General features: G+C 43.2%; 1 protein-coding gene across 2 annotated transcripts in view; it reads left to right on the top strand.

Annotated features, from left to right (window-relative positions):
- The window catches only part of LOC311001360 (V-set domain-containing T-cell activation inhibitor 1-like), a 38,264-nt gene extending 26,751 nt beyond the window's left edge, over nt 1-11,513 (top strand). The window contains exons 1-3 of one of the 2 annotated variants that reach the window (XM_083992436.1): nt 6,044-6,087; nt 10,645-10,983; nt 11,078-11,513. In XM_083992436.1, the coding sequence (XP_083848562.1) occupies nt 10,656-10,983; nt 11,078-11,487 (738 nt within the window). In that variant the 5' untranslated portion in view covers nt 6,044-6,087; nt 10,645-10,655 and the 3' untranslated portion in view covers nt 11,488-11,513. Of the gene's footprint in view, nt 1-6,043; nt 6,088-10,644; nt 10,984-11,077 lie in introns of those variants that run through there. The other variant, XM_083992435.1, reaches the window with a different exon arrangement.
- The last annotated feature ends 4,856 nt before the right edge of the window (nt 11,514-16,369 follow it).

The raw sequence follows: 16,369 nt of genomic DNA, 5'->3' as shown, positions 1-16,369 counted from the left end.
GAACAAAAAAAAGATGGTTTTGGGTGAAGCTCTGTTTTCCTGTGGATAAGGCCTTAGTTTAGCCTCAAGTTATAGATTAGCTAGCTATTGTTAGCTAATTGCAACTGTAACGGAGGGTCCGGGTGCACTCACTCACCCATAAAGGACGTGCAAACCTGATTGCCAAGTGGTCATTGACCTCTTGGCACAACGGTTTGCATCGTCGCCCGCTGTGTGGGAGACCAGGGTTTGAATCCCACCGGGCAGTCTGTATCGAAAACCCAACGCAGAGGGCCAGATTAACATCGTCTACACAACTACTTTCTACTTTTACTAGATTATCTCTACGCGTCCTGAACGGACAATTACAACTTCCTACCTCAGGTGCAATCTTGCAACCCTTCATTAAGTGCAGTCTAAGCAAGTATATGTGCATTTGTTTGTTAGGATTGATTGTGATACTGTATGTGTCTAACACTTTGCAGGAGCACACATAATTTAGTTGTATATTTCTTCTCTTCTAATACAAAAACAATGACGGTAAACTTAAATCTTTAATCTAGCTGACCACTTTCATTCTCCCTTCACCCTTTCATTCCCAGTGTTATCTTATCATTTCATTACTTATTCAAAGTAGGCTGCACATAAAAAGACACATTTCCACACAGCTTCATCAACACAGTCTGATCTTACCAGTCACAGTGATGGTGATGCTGCTGCTGGTCGCTCCCTTTCTGGACTCACACCAGTAAACTCCACTGTCAAAGTGGTCGACGTAGCTGATCTCACAGGAGGAACCAGTTGGTTCTCCCCAGTTATCTCCACATGGACTCCTCTGCTGTCTGCTTGTGTTCCTCATCACCACCCATCCAGCAGAGCTGTCGTCCTCCTCACATTTTAGAAAAACAGATTCATCCTCAGATACCGTGGATCTGTTGGGACTCACAGTCAGACGAGCTGAGGAGAAAAAGCCTGATGTCAAATAACAGTTTATTCTGTAACAACACTTTGTGGAATCAGAACTTGACTCACGTCACAGGATGATCTCAGGTACCACAAACTCAATCAACCTAATATAAACCAGCCTTTCTTTTCTTTTACTGTAGGTTCTTGAAATTGCACCTTGTAATTTAAAGGGATAGTTCACCCTAGAATGATATTTCGCTCATTATCTACTCACCCTCATGTTGACTAAGGGCTGGAAGAATTTCCAGAGTCCACCGTCCCTTCTCTGAGTTACAGGGGGTCTCGGCGTAGCAGTGAATTTCAATGCAACGGTTGCAAAGGGACACCGGAGCTCTTCGTAAAAAAACACACACAAAAAAACATCCAAATACCTCCATGATGCTCGTTTGTAATGTCCGTCTTGTGCTGAAGCCCCAAATTGCGTAATTGTCCCGAAAAAAATTAAATAAGTCTATATTTTAAGCTTGTTTGTAGCGGAAGCTTCTCGAAGCTCCTCTTCCTGGTCCGTCCAAATCTCGCGTGATTTGCGCCGGCGTCAGTGCGGTTACTGCGAATCACGCGAGATTTGGACGGACCAGGAAGAGAAGCTTCGAGAAGCTTCCGCTACAAACAAGCTTAAAATATAGACTTATTTAATTTTTTTCGGGACAATTACGCAATTTGGGGCTTCAGCACAAGACGGACATTACAAACGAGCATCATGGAGGTATTTGGATGTTTTTTTGTGTGTGTTTTTTTACGAAGAGCTCTGGTGTCCCTTTGCAACCGTTGCATTGAAATGCACTGCGACGCCGAGACCCCCTGTAACTCAGAGAAGGGACGGTGGACTCTGGCAATTCTTCCAGCCCTTAGTCAACATGAGGGTGAGTAGATAATGAGCGAAATATCATTCTAGGGTGAACTATCCCTTTAATCATGATGGCTGTCCTTGTTTTTGTTGTTTTTTTAACTTAAGTATATTGCTGCTATCAATGTACCCTGAATTGTGTATTTTAACCTGCACTTATAGTCTATTTATGATGTCTGTCTTATGTCAAGGACCACAGATGGAAATTAGCGTTCTCGCTAAATCTGGTGCAGCCATCTTTTTATTTCTTGAATAATGAATGTCACTGCACGCTGTCCTGCTATAAATTAAGTAAACTAAACTAAACTAAACTGAAGTGTGTAAGTCCTCCCTCTTCTCTTCATTCAGCCTCCACAGATGAATCAGCTGTGAACAGCAGGAGTTCACTCACCTGTGTGTGTTGTGCAGCAGAGCAGAGACATCAGACCTGCAGAGATACAACAGTCAGGTTGAAGGCTTCACACTCAGCAAGAGGAAACAGACAGTGGTGGGTTTGGTTTTACAGTTACTGAGGTGGAGTGGAACAGAAAGGAGGAAATGGTTCTGTCTTGTATGATCTACCTGAAGTTTGTGGTGGAGAAACAACAGTTTTAGCTCTGTTAGGACTATTTAATGTGGGTTTATATAAAACTACAAGACAAACCCCAGAGTTCAGTCTCCACTGAGCTAATGGCACACTGTGGACTGTAAATACATTGTTTTCCTCAGAGTTCTTCTTGATTGTATTGTGTTCTTCTCTGTGAATCCTTGTTTTTCAAACTCCAACCCTTCAGTTTGATATCAGAACAGAAAACAACCCCCCCACCATCTCAACAGACCCAGGACCAACCTCGATCAGTAAACTGAGTCTCAGTTTGGTGGGGAAAAAAACCCTTTTGGAAACAACATGAGTTTGAGGTGAATAAGAGAACAGAAACTCATTAAAATGTCTAAAGTTACCAACAGACATGGAGACAAATTAACTCACAGAGCAGCTTCAGCAGAGACATGTCCTCCATCCTGACTCTTCGTCAACATGGTACATTTGTTCTATGATCAGTTTATGGTAAAACCCTCCTTCTTCCTCTGTGGCTGTGACACTGATGTGGTTTCCGATACACAGGAAGTGATTGAGTGTCTGTATGTAGCTGTCGTAAAGCACACAGCTGAAGAGTTAAAACAATGGACATGACAAAGTAAAGAAGGATCACCAAAATCTAGAAGGAAACAGGACTCAACCATTGACTCAGAACCGGCCAAGAACATCATTGCCTTCACTTGAAGCTGCTCTACTGATCAGACATGTTATTGACTACAAATTATTTATAATAAAAGGATTAGCTTCAATGTCTCTCACCCCCTAAATGAGACTGTATCAGCCACACTGTGTGAAAAGAGAGGTACCACAGGTCCTTCCTCTCCTCTGCTGTCAGACTTTATAATCAGGTCCGCTCCAGTAGACCAATAAATATTGCTTCAAAGATTTTATCTTCCACATTTATGTTTATTTATATTTGAAATAGCACTTTTTGTTTAATCTTTCTTGTAATCCTTCACTTTTTGATGACATTGTATTTGTATGTGAGCTGCTGCTGGCAACACTGGAATTTCCCCATTGTGGGGTCTAGTCTAATCAGTACATTGCGCATCATCGCAAAAAGACAAGAGAAAGGGGGTTTGTCTTGACTTTAACCACTGGACTGAGGTCAGGATGTGACCTATATACAGGTTGCAGACTGCAGCTGTACATTGCAGACTGAAGAGTGCATCACACGTCATCCTCTTGGCGTGGTCAAACAGAGAGCAGATGCTTCACTCAGCAAGATTTTCTATCATGTGGGAGGTGGAGGCAGCAGCAGCCGAAACATTGACCAGGAGAAATAAGAAAAAGCAAGAAAGGAGATATCTAAGAAACAGTTAAACATTTAAGCATTCAAATAGGCAATATGAAACATTAAAAGCAAGCTTGGGGAGAGAGTTCCAGAGGGGGTTGGCAGCGACGCTGAAGGCTCTGTCGCCCCAGTTCCTGTGCCAACAGGAGGTTGTCTTTAAAAGAGTGGAGGCAGTGGTTAGGAGAGTGGTGGTCCAGGAGGTCAGTGAGGAAGGAAGGAGCCAAGCTATGAACTGCTTTAAAGGTGAGAAGAAGGATTTTAAACTGTACGTTAAGGAACAGGAACCCAGCAAAGGTTTTGGAGCACGAGGGTGATCATGGGAGCGAGTGTGAGTGAGCAGGTAGGCTGCAGAGTTCCGGATATTCTGGAGTTTATTGGATGAGAGGCCATAAAAGATGCTGTTATGATCAAGTCTGGTGGTGACGAAGACGTGGATAAAGTTTTCAGCAGCAGAGAAGGAAAGGGAGGGACAAACTCATGCAATGTTGTTTTAGTGAAAGAAGGCAGTCCAGGATGTCTGGGTGATGTGCCGATCATAAGGGAGGGTGCTGTCAAAGGAAATTCCAAGGTTACGGATGTAGGGGTGGGGGGGTCAATGTTGTCAGTGGAAAGGGTGAAGTCATCGGCAGATTAAGTGAGGGATTTGGGACCAACGATGATGATATCTGATTTGTCATAGTTCAGTTGGGGGGGGGGGGGGGGGGGCAAGATTCACACGATTCATGCGAGTGGTAGGATGATGTGGCTTTGAGGTAGTGGTTAGGGGTTTGGGAGAGTCTGATACTTATGATGGGCTGAAGTTGGTTTTTGTTGATGGAATAAAGGCATGCCTGAGGACGGGGTTGTGGGTGTCCTGATCTGTGTCCTTTGCGTGTTCTCTGTCTTGTGTGATGACGTTCCCTATGTCTTATCTTATCGTCATGTGCTGTGTGTACCTTTGTGCAGTTGCGTTAGTTCCTCTTTTTTTGTTATGAAGCCTGGATGCAACACAAGGTGAGCTCTGCACCTGTCTCACTGATAACAAGTAATGCAAGATACAAAGCAGTTTTATTGTACTTCAGAGGTGAGCAGTTACCAAACACATTGAACAAAAAGCACTCAGTGCCCTGGTTTAACCTCACAAACTAAAACTCATGGAAACATGAAGAAAAGAAAAGGTATTCTCCCTCCTACCACTAATCCAGGTTGGAACAATGTACAAGGATCAAAGACAGGCCTGGCCACAAGTTACCGTCTCACTTACGTAATAGAAACTTCCTGGCTTGGCTGATAAAACCTGGCCGGCCAATCAGGGCCTGGGACCATCAGCTGGCAACTTCACCTACACACACACTCACAGAGCGAGAGAGAGAGAGAGAGAGAGGGAGAGGGAGAGAGAGAACACAAGCACCAACACAATGCAACACACCTCCGGAACAATTTTTCCTATGTGTTCCTGCTTGTTGCTTGCTGATGTGCCTCATCTGGGTTAATTGTGTCCTGTTTCTGTCCTCCCATTCCTTTTGTGAGTAAATAAAATAATTTTGTGTCACCTACCCGCTATTGTCTGAGTCCAGTTCTCAATGAACTCTGACAGTGGGAGGTGGTGCTGAGGAGGAAGGAGGGTGAGGCTGTGTGTTGGTTGAACCAGTTGAATCTGTCACATGGCCAACTCCAAGCTGCTCATCTGGAAATCAGCAACATGCCTGAACAGACAGGTTTCTGCAGGAAGTGATGAAGTCTGGTCTGTTCAACACCACAGGCTCTGGACTCGGTTTAAATATGAAACATGGATTTAAAGGAGGAAGATGTGATACTGATTCATTTATGGTTCACGAGGCAACAAGATGGTATTAGTTTAAACCAGTATCTCTTAGATCTGCTTTTGAGGTTTTAGACCTTTAATAACACTACAGCTGTAAAGAGACAAGAAAACAGAGAGGGGGAATGAAAGCAGCTTGGACTATACAGGGCACCTGTTCATCCTAGTGAGCTACATGACAGCGATCAAGCTCCCTCCTTCTTTTTTCACTCTTTCTTCTTCTTCTCCTCCGCCACTGATAACAACAGGAAACACATCACACATACCTGTACTTCATTGACTGTTTGTGTGTGTGTTTCTTCAGCTGGTCAAACGAGCCGCGACTTCTTGTAAATCACGTGACCCTCCCTCTGCGTTACAACTGGGCGTGGAGTTCAGAGTCAGACGTGACTGCTCTACTGACATACTGTAACTTGTTGATTGTCGACTCGGGTCGTAGTCGCCTGTCAGCTGCTGTTTATTGTCTTCTTCGTTGGTCTGGAGACTCACAAACATGTAAGAGTAGCAGTAGAAGAAGTAGTAGTAGTAGTAGAAGGTGTAGAAGAAGATGTGTTCCTCCTCCTCAGTGTTGTCGGTCTCCCTGTGTCTCCTGCTGTTTCTCCCTCCATGTCTGTACTCTGACGGTAAGGACCTGAACTCTCTGTCTCTGTGGTTACTGTAGTTTTACTGTAGTTACTAAGGTTACTTAGTGTAGTTGCAGTAGTTTTACTGTAGTTAGTTACCATGAGGAGTTGTCGTCAGTCTCTCTCTGTCTCAACATGGCCGATCACTTCCTGTTGTTTGGCTCTGTATCAAACTAACAGAGTTTCAGAGGGTTAGGACAGGAGACCAAGACCAGGACCTGGTCTGGTACCAGACCTAGACCAGGACTCACTGTAGGGTCCTGATCTCACGGTGTGTTCAGGTGCAGTGGGACACGACGCTGCCTCATGTGATGACGCAGTTAGAATTGTTTTCTTCCTCATTGACATGTTCGGCCTCACAGTGACCAGACTGGTTTGTTTCCTTTATGACACTCAGGTGAAACTGTAACTACAACAGAAACAACTATTAAAGGGGTAAATAGGGTCCTGGTGTGACGGTTTATTGAGGTGCAACGGGACACAACGCTGCCTCGTGTTGTGACGCAGTTCTATTGTTCTCTTCCTGGTCGATAATATGGAGGCAGCGACATGGTTCAGGACCAAAGACCAGAATCAGATCAGTGCAGTCACTAAAACTACTGTGAGACTGATTTATTTACAAGGCAAATATACTCTAAGCTGACTGCCTGTTATATGAACAGGATGAGATTAGATAATGAATGAAATTTCCCTTCACAGTGGTATTTGGACACACACACACATACACTCATGATCAACCACAAAAAACTAAAGAGGTTGGTATTATTTAGAAATAAAAACGAACATAGTAGGTAGTGTGGGTAAAGTGCTATGTAGCGGCAATCTTTCTTCCTCAGCCTACTCTGCTTTACCGCTACTATTAAGCAGTCTTCTTGGCAAATAGCTTGACACAAAAAAAAGAATCTTCCAAGGCAATAACTCCGTTCAAAAAATAACTTTACTTAAAAAGCAAAAAACAAAGTTACAAGATTCACTCTGAGGTATTGTCAAAAAACTGTCTTGCTCCTTAGGCTGCTTAACCTGGTCTGAGAGCTAAGCTACTGTGATGTCATCAGCAGCATATTTAAAGGAGCAGTTCCACATTTTAAAGGAAAACTACTAATTATTGTAAGCAATACAATATGGCTCTTACATGCTGTAAGTGCAACATATTGCACTAGTAGATTCTGGTGATATGTTGCACAATATGAATGCAGAGTTACTGTGTGTGTTTGTTCAGAGTCTAATGGTGTGTTCACAGAGCATTTTTTGCACATGCAATTCCATTATTTTCTATGTAGCCAAGCGTCTTGTGTGCTAACAATCCTACAGGTGGTGCAACTCCCCTTTTTTCAGGCATGTGTGAGTAGGGTTGCACATGTCAGTCAGTACGTTTACATACACAGCTTAAAGTAAAACTAAAAGCATGGTTACAAGCAAACCAGACATGTGACCACCTGTAACCTGAATAACTTTTCAGTTAATTGTACACAATGTTTTTGTGTATGTTATTTTGGTCTTAGTAGAATTTACATAATACAATTATGTATTACATCTTGTGCAATATCTACACACTTCTGCTCATGCAACTGGGTGTAATGGGCATCGTGCAACACAACCTGGCACTTTACACTGATGTGCACTTCAGGGCCTTGTGCAATACTATCCAGCGCTTATATTTTCATTGGGAATTGTGCAATACAACTTGATACCTATGCACTCTTGCACTTTAGCACCTGTCACTTTAACCCAGCACTTATAGTATGCACTTTATCCCCATGAACAAAGCACTTATGGTCCCCCCCCCCTACCTGTGGAAGGTTTTTGTCAGTGTGTCTCGTGGTTGCCTTTTTGTCTTCTTATGTTGTATATATTATTATGTGTAATGTGTACTGTTTTTAACTGTTTTATGTTTAAGGGACTGCGGATGGAAATTAGCACCTTGCTATAATCCGGCACGTTTACATGTTTTTTTCACGTTCATTAATGCGCACTGTCCGTTTCAAATAAACAAATAAAGTAAAGTGATATTCCGGCGTAAGTTTAAAGCAGAAGTAAGCGGAATATTTGTGTTAATATAAGTCTTAAATAGTTGTATCTTCTGACAGCAATCACTTCTATAGAGTGTTTGGTCTGAAACACGGGTCTGTCAGTCACTCTGCTCTGCTCTGAGCCCAGGAGAAAACTTTCCTTGTATCCTACAACCTTTATCCAATGAGGAGAGAGAACGGCATAAAGGGGGGGAGCATACATCAGTCCGACTGCCCAAAAGTCCGACGGCTCATTTCTCCGACTACCCATTCTACAGTGTTAAGGTTAGGTTTAGGGTAAGGTTAAGGGTTAGGGCTACTTAACTCATTGAGTGCCACGCTCCTTTCCAAAGTTTTAGTCAAGTGTACCGGCAATTTAGACCATTTTTGACTTTTTATGTAGAGCCATAGTGTATTCATTATTATTGCCACCAACACATACTGTAGCTCAATTGAAAGGTTTAACTTTATGCTTCAAATGACCACAAACCGTTTGTTTCTACATGCCACCGTTCCTGAGAAAAGTCAAGCTAAACATGGCTGGGTTTCACCAAAATCCCTCCTTTTTTTCTAGAAAAGGAGATAGAGCGTCTTTTATGAAAGGTGCTCTGTTTGTGTCTGTCGCTCTTCTGACACTCGCATTCCTGGATCAAAGGGCTCGTATAAGATAAATATATACAACAATTATTGTTCTATTCACAAAACCACCATCGGGGGCGGGGGGGGCGCCACTAAACAACAATAACACAGACGCACCGTGCCGTGTCACAGCCTCTCGCCGCGGAACGTGAGGGTCAGTCGGCCACAGCGGCTCCGGAACACCGGTCCCGCCGGTGGTCGCGGTCCTTCTGTGGTACGGGTCGGTGATGCCGGTCTGCTTTGGCCCAGAGACCATCAGATTTTACCGCGGGAGGACTTTGGGGAGGACACGGTGTTGCTCCAGATGAAGACCGGGCGGGACTGTGGGCTGAGAGCTTCCTGTTTCTGCTCCGAGCAGCTGGAGCAGCTGGAGCAGCAGCGCGGGTGAGAGCAGAGCAGCTGCTGCATCTGCATGCAGAACTCGTTTGCAGAAGCCCAGTTATGATAAAAAACTTCCAGATCATGAGCTGTCATGTGACTTTGATCGTCATCTATTTCAGTTCTCCTCGTCGTAGAGTCCCCAAATTTACATATAATGTGTATTAAAGTGTCTAGTTTCATAATTTTAAAAAAAAAGCAAAAAACGAAAAATCGCGTTTTTGGCACTCAACGCATGGGAACGAAAAACGAGAAATTACGTGGTTGGCACTCAATGAGTTAAGTCGGAGAAGTGGGAGGTCGGACTAATGGACGCAAAAATAAAGAAATGTATGGTCGGAGAAATGGGTAGTCGGACAGACGTCATGCGCCCCATAAAGGGGCGGTCCTCTCTGTGTGTGCAGCCAAGGGATGCGCGTGAATGTGGTGACGTAGGGACGAGGGCGGGGACTGCTAACTCCATCTGCTGACAGGAAGTTAGACAAAACTACCGGATCGCTTACTACTGCTTTAAGCCATTGCCAAACACACCGTAACACAGAGTTAGACCCCCGTCGAGATATGAATTTTGCCAACCACTTGCTTTTCTTGTTCCACCAACTTCAGAAAAAAACGCACGATACCAATACACAGAGGTGTATGTCTCCACAGGCAAACCGCAACCAAAAAGCCACTTGTAGCCACAAATAATGCTCAGAACAGCACCAAACTTCATCAACAGTACATATAGGGTCCCAGCACGTAGTACGAGCCATCAAACATCTGCTAGTTTTGCCTGTTTTCTTTGGCAAAGAGACCAGAGACTGTTGTGGAGCAGCATACATGCGTTGTCCAGTTGAACCCCTCCTAAGGTGAATGCGTGCTGAACAAAATCGGTTTCTAATCGCATTATCTGGGAGTTGAAATTGGAGTTGGAAACTCCGATATTAGTCTGACTAACTTACATGCACTTCAGTTGTCCACTTATAGTCAGATTAAGGCAAGAATTCGGTTTTGTCAAGCGTCATGTAGGAAACATACTGACGGACATGCTTCTGTCAAAGTACCCCAAGGATCAAACATCACAGCTCTTCATCCTCTCAAAACAGCCCAGAACGGCTGGTTTCAGTGCCTGTCCTTTTAAATGCAAATGAACCACTGCTTGCCCCCCCCCCCCCCCCCCCCCCCCAACAAGTAGGGTGGAATTATGCAAATTCAAAAACTATAGTTACATCATTGTCAGACAACCAAGGGAACAGCTCGTAAAACCACATGGATTTCAACTTAGGGAGCCTGAAAATTATAGATTGTTTTGTCAGTTCTCACATTTTGGGGGCTGGAAGACAAAAACCCAGATATATGTTAAAGAGCCTTCAAGAAGTGATATTTCCATAATAAGCTGCCTGTTTAAATGTGTTTTCAAATATATTTCAGTGTTCACACTGTGGAGCTGTTTGAACATGAACTTATCAAAATAAAGATTTTCTATAAACACTGGATCACTAACTAACTTCCTGTTCCTGTCTCTCTATTTGTTGTTGTTGTGTTTCAGTCTCTCAAGAGATGAAAGTGAAACCAGGAGAAGATGTCAATCTACCGTGTCATAGTTCAGGAGATGCTGAAGTCGTTCTGATAAGGTGGATCAGACCTGATCTGAAGTCAGATGGTTACATCCTCCTCTACAGGGACGGTCGGCTTCAGAGCCACTCCCAGCATCGGTCTTATCGTGGTCGAGTGGAGCTGAAGGATCCAGAGATGATGGGCCGAGACTTTTCTGTGGTTCTGAAGAACGTCACCTTCAATGACCCTGGATCATACGAGTGTCGTGTTGGAAGTAAAGGAAACAAACCTGAACTCATCAGCAGCATCAACCTGATTGTTCAAGACTCAGGTGAGTGTGTACATATGAACCTGTTCACACCTGAGAGGTGGTCACATGACATCACTGCTCCTGATGCTCAGCTGTTTCTCTGTTTCCTCCCCAGTGAACATCACAGCTGAACCTGGACAGTCTGTCTCTCTGCCATGTCGAGCTCCCAACAACACTGACATCATAGTTGTGGAGTGGACCAGACCTGGACTGGAACCAGAATATATCTTTGTGTACCGGGATGGGAACCCTGATCCATACAACCAGCATTCATCGTATCAGAACCGGGTGGAGCTGAAGGACAGAGAGATGAAGGACGGAGACGTGTCCATGATCCTGAAGGAGATGACCAAAGATGACTCAGGAAGATATGAGTGCCGAGTCATCTACACAAAAACAAAGAGCAGGAGTAGATCCACTTTAAAGACTGAACCAATCAGCATCGTCCACCTGGAGGTTCAGTCAGGTGAGTCCCAGAGTCCAGACTCTGTTGTGTTCTTCACTCATCACCGACCTGACAGCTGATACCTCACTCTGCTTCTCTCTGCAGGAGGCACCGAGGAGAACATAGGAGGCAAGGAGGGAGGAGTCAAGGAGGAAGGAGTCAAGGACGGAGGAGACAAGGAGGGAGGAAACAAGGGTCTATACATTGGACCGCCAGTGGCTCTGTTTGTGGTTGCTGTTGTTGTTGGTGGTTTTATCTTCTATAGAAAACGTAGAAAACCCACAGAGCAGAGTTCACCTCCAGTTGGTTATAAAGCAGCTAAGACTGATCCACCAGCTGATGATGCTGGTGGATCCTGATCCATGAGGATCTGGAGGAACCGGAACCACAGACCCAGGATCAGCTGTGACCCTGTTGACCTGAACCAGACTCCATCCAGACAGGAGCAGGTTTCACTGAGGACTGATCCTGAGACGTTTCTGAGTCTGGACTGATCGTCTGGTTCTCACTATGAACTCATGGAGGAGGAAGATTAGTGGAGAATGTCTCAGTTTGTTAATAATAACAACAAAAAGGTGAATGCAGTTTGTTGTGTGCAAATACAAACTGTGTGTTTGTCTCTTCTTGGTCTGATCCACCCTGAGGTTTAAACATTCACATCCTGATTCCATTTGTCATTTATTTATTGATTGATTGATTGATCCTCAGCCAGGTGTTCAGTTCTTCCATAAACTGATCTGAGAGCAGCTCTACAGAGTCCCAGTCCAGGTGTTGATGTTCAGGTGAAGTGTGGTGCTGCCCCCTGCTGGCTGCTGCTGCAGGTAACACCTCACATCAGCTGACTGGCTCCAGGCTGAAACATGATCCTTCATGGGTGGAGCTGTGTGTTTATCAGAGACGCTCTTTGGAAGTGAAAGTGAAAGTGTTGTCAGACATTCAGGGGAATTTACTTCAAATTGTTTTATTGTTTCAATACATTTCAAAGGATTAAAAACAGGAAGTTGTTTGTTTGACTGTCACAGAGAGTCTGACTGGATCTCTGACGATCAATCACTGATAATCAATGAGTTCAGGTTGATCTTTGATGTCTGATCAAGTCTTGATGATTCTGTGAAACTGTTTGTGGACACAGACTCACTGACTTCATGTTTGTGTCTGTTTTACATTTAGTAAAACCACATGTTGACCTCTCCCTGTGATGTCACTTCCTGTTTCTGTGAATCACACTGTCTCATGAATTAAAGCTGCAACACAAATAAATAAATGAATGTAAAAACACAGAAAATACTTTATTTTTCATTTTATCCAAATCCCTTTTTTTCCCATATAATTGTGTATTGATTTCAGTATTATTCCATGTTTTAATGGCTCACATAGTTTTTTCTTTTTATCAGTCACTGTTCAATGACCACGATCAATAGGTTTGATTTTGACATTGTTGGGGACACAGAAGGGCGCGAAGGCAGCACTCCTGAAAGTTGATGTTTTTTGCATTTGCAATCATAATTTCAAGTTATGAAGAGCTGATCAAAAAATAAATGAATAAAAAAATCTGTAATTGGCATGTTGACATAATGCATATCTGAATATCTACAGAGAATAAGAATTTAATGCATTATGTAACGTTATAAGTTAAAGCAACTTAGAGGAGTTCTCAGTTACTCTGGCTGAAGTGCAACTGTGCATCATCATGACTAACATATCCATCATTATTTAACCTTACCTGTGAATTTCTAGCCTCTCCTCCAGCCTCTCTACTGTCTATCACCTGACAAAAATATGTTGATGCATGACATGAACAGATACATTGGGGATACAATGATCACAGAGCTTGATGGTACAGTTATTGCCTGAGGAAAAAAGGCTTTTACTTTCACACAATCATTATGTGTCGATACTTTAGCCTACCTAGCTTAAGTTATTAACGTAAGGAAGAAGGAAGTGCGTGAGAACACACAGCTGGACCATCAAAGTAAAAACACAGATTCCAGCCCACCTGTCTGTCTGATTACACATTGATTTGTTCCGTATTGTTTATGCTCAGTTTGACCAGCAGGTGGTGCAGTCTGTTTAAAGAGGGGAGGGATGTCATGTGCAACTGTTAAAAAGGTCAGATTTTGGAGTTCAGGTAGCAGGGGCTCTTAGCTGAATTTTGCATCTAAACTGGTCTGAACTGGATCAGGACTGTAGACCAGACATCAGAGTTATTGTAGAGGGGAGCGTACCTATGTTCCCCGGGTCCTATGTTCCCCGATCAGGGAATATAAGACCCTCTTTTTGAAAAAGGGTCCTATGTTCCCCATTTTTCAGAAAAAGGGACCTATGTTCCTCGCTGTTGCTGGTCGATGGGCTCTCTCTACTTATCTGGACTCTATCTATCTATCTATCTGCCCTGTCTAGCCTCTACCTGGTCTTTTTACTAAACTTAACCAACTCCTTTCTTCATTGCCTAAACCCAACCAATGGGACAATTACACTTCTCACTCAAAGTCACAACTCAACTTCTCACTCAAAAATAGGCAAAAATATGCCAAGTCCTTCACAACTCCACTTCCAGGTATGGGACCAAAAATTGCATGTTCCCCAGGTCCTTTTGGGGAAAAGCGGGAAACATAGGACCCTTTTTCTATAAAAGGGTCCTATGTTCCCCAGTCTGGACACAGCGGGGAACATAGGACCCTTTTGGGGAAAAAGGGTCCTATGTTTCCTGGTCCCATACAAAGTAGGAAACATAGGACCCGGGGAACATAGGGATGATCCCATTGTAGAGAGGGGGCGGCTTCTATTGGATACAACTTTAGTCTCATTGTTCCACATTGTATTTACAAAACGAACTGAGCTAGTTGAACCAGTTCAACCTACACCAGAAATGTGGAGTGAAACTGACACATGGCCAACTCCAAGCTGCTTATCTGGAAATAAATAACATGCATAAACATACTTTCCAAAGCTAGAGGGCAACTTTCTGCAGGTAGTGATTACTGTAAGTCTGGTCTGATGAACACAACATTCAGCACCGCAGGGTCTGGACTTGGGCCAAGATTTACAACATTCATTGGCAATGTCCTTGTGTTTTTGTTTTGTTTATTTTTTAACTATGTTTTTGGAGGGTTTTCGCCCTTTTTTAATGGAAAGCACAGTCGAGAGAGCGACAGGAAATGGAGCTGCCTGACTGTCGCCTCAACATGGGGCAGCTGCTCTACCAACTGAGCTAAACACCGCCCCATGTCCTTGTTTTAATGACCTGATATGATCCACCTCATCTGAGCAGCTCCACCCTGAGGTTTAAACATTCACATCCCGATTCCATTTGTCATTTATTGATTGACTGATTGATCCTCAGCCAGATGTTCAGTTCTTCCATAAACTGATCTGAGAGCAGCTCTACAGAGTCCCAGTCTAGGTGTTGATGTTCAGGTGAAGTGTGGTGCTGCCCCCTGCTGGCTGCTGCTGCAGGTAACACCTCACATCAGCTGACTGGCTCCAGGCTGTAACATGATCCTTCATGGGTGGAGCTGTGTGTTTATCAGAGACGCTCTTTGGAAGTGAAAGTGAAAGTGTTGTCAGACATTCAGGGGAATTTACTTCAAATTGTTTTATTGTTTCAATACATTTCAAATGATTAAAAACAGGAACTTGTTTGTTTGACTGTCACAGAGAGTCTGACGATCAATCACTGATAATCAATGAGTTCAGGTTGATCTTTGACGTCTGATCAAGTCTGGATGATTCTGTGAAGCTGTTCATGTCTGACTGTTTTACATTTAGTAAAATCACATGTTGACCTCTCCATGTGATGTCACTTCCTGTTTCTGTGAATCACACTGTCTCATGAATTAAAGCTGCAACACAGAAATAAATGAATGTAAAAACACAGAAAATACTTTATTTTTCATTTCATCCAAATCCCTTTTTTCCATATAATTGTGTATTGATTTCAGTATTATTCCACGTGGAATAATTAATGGCTCATATAGGTTTTTTTTTTTTTTTTATCAGTCACTGTTCAATGACTATGATCAATAGGTTTGATTTTGACATTGGTGGGGACACAGCAGGGCGCAAAGGCAGCACTCCTGAAAGTTTATGTTTTTTGCATTTGCAATCATAATTTCACGTTATGAAGAGCTGATCAAAAAATAAATGAATAAAAAAATCTGTAATTGGCATGTTGACATAACGCATATCTGAATATCTAAAGAGAATAAGAATTTAATGCATTCTGTAACATTATAAGTTAAAGCAACTTAGAGAAGTTCTCAGTTACTCTGGCTGAAGTGCAACTGTGCATCATCATGACTAACATATCCATCATTATTAAACCTTACCTGTGAATTTCTAGCCTCTCCTCCATCTCCTCCAGCCTCTCTACTGTCTGTCACCTGACAAAAATATGTTGATGCATGACATATGAACAGATACATTGGGGATACAATTATCACAGAGCTTGATGGTACAGTTATTGCCTGAGGAAAAAAGGCTTTTACTTTCACACAATTATTATGTGTCGATACTTTAGCATCTTACATACATACGCTGTTGCTGGTCGATTGACTCTCTCTACTTATCTGGACTCTATCTATCTATCTGGCCTGTCTAGCCTCTACCTGGTCTTTTTTACTAAACTTAACTCCTTTCTTCGTTGCCTAAACTCAACCAATGGGACAATTAGCTTACACTTCTCACTCAAAGTCACAACTCAACTTCTCACTCAAAAATAGGCAAAAATATGCCAAGTCACAACTCCACTTCCAGGTATGGGACCAAAAATTGCACGTTCCCCGGGTCGTTTTGGGGTCCTTTCGGGTCCTTTCCCCGGGTCCTTTCGGCAGGGAACATAGGACCCTTTTGGGGGAAAAGGGTCCTATGTTCCCTGCTGTGTCCAGACCGGGGAACATATAGGACCCTTTTGTAGAAAAAGGGTCCTATGTTTCCCGGTCCCATACAAAGTGGGGAATATTG

The sequence above is a fragment of the Trachurus trachurus genome, assembly GCF_905171665.1.
Source record: "Trachurus trachurus genome assembly, chromosome: 18".
In the NCBI taxonomy this organism is placed as follows: Eukaryota; Metazoa; Chordata; class Actinopteri; order Carangiformes; family Carangidae; genus Trachurus; species Trachurus trachurus.
The sequence above is the reverse complement of the archived record's forward strand: the minus strand, read 5'-3'. Positions and strand labels throughout refer to the sequence as shown.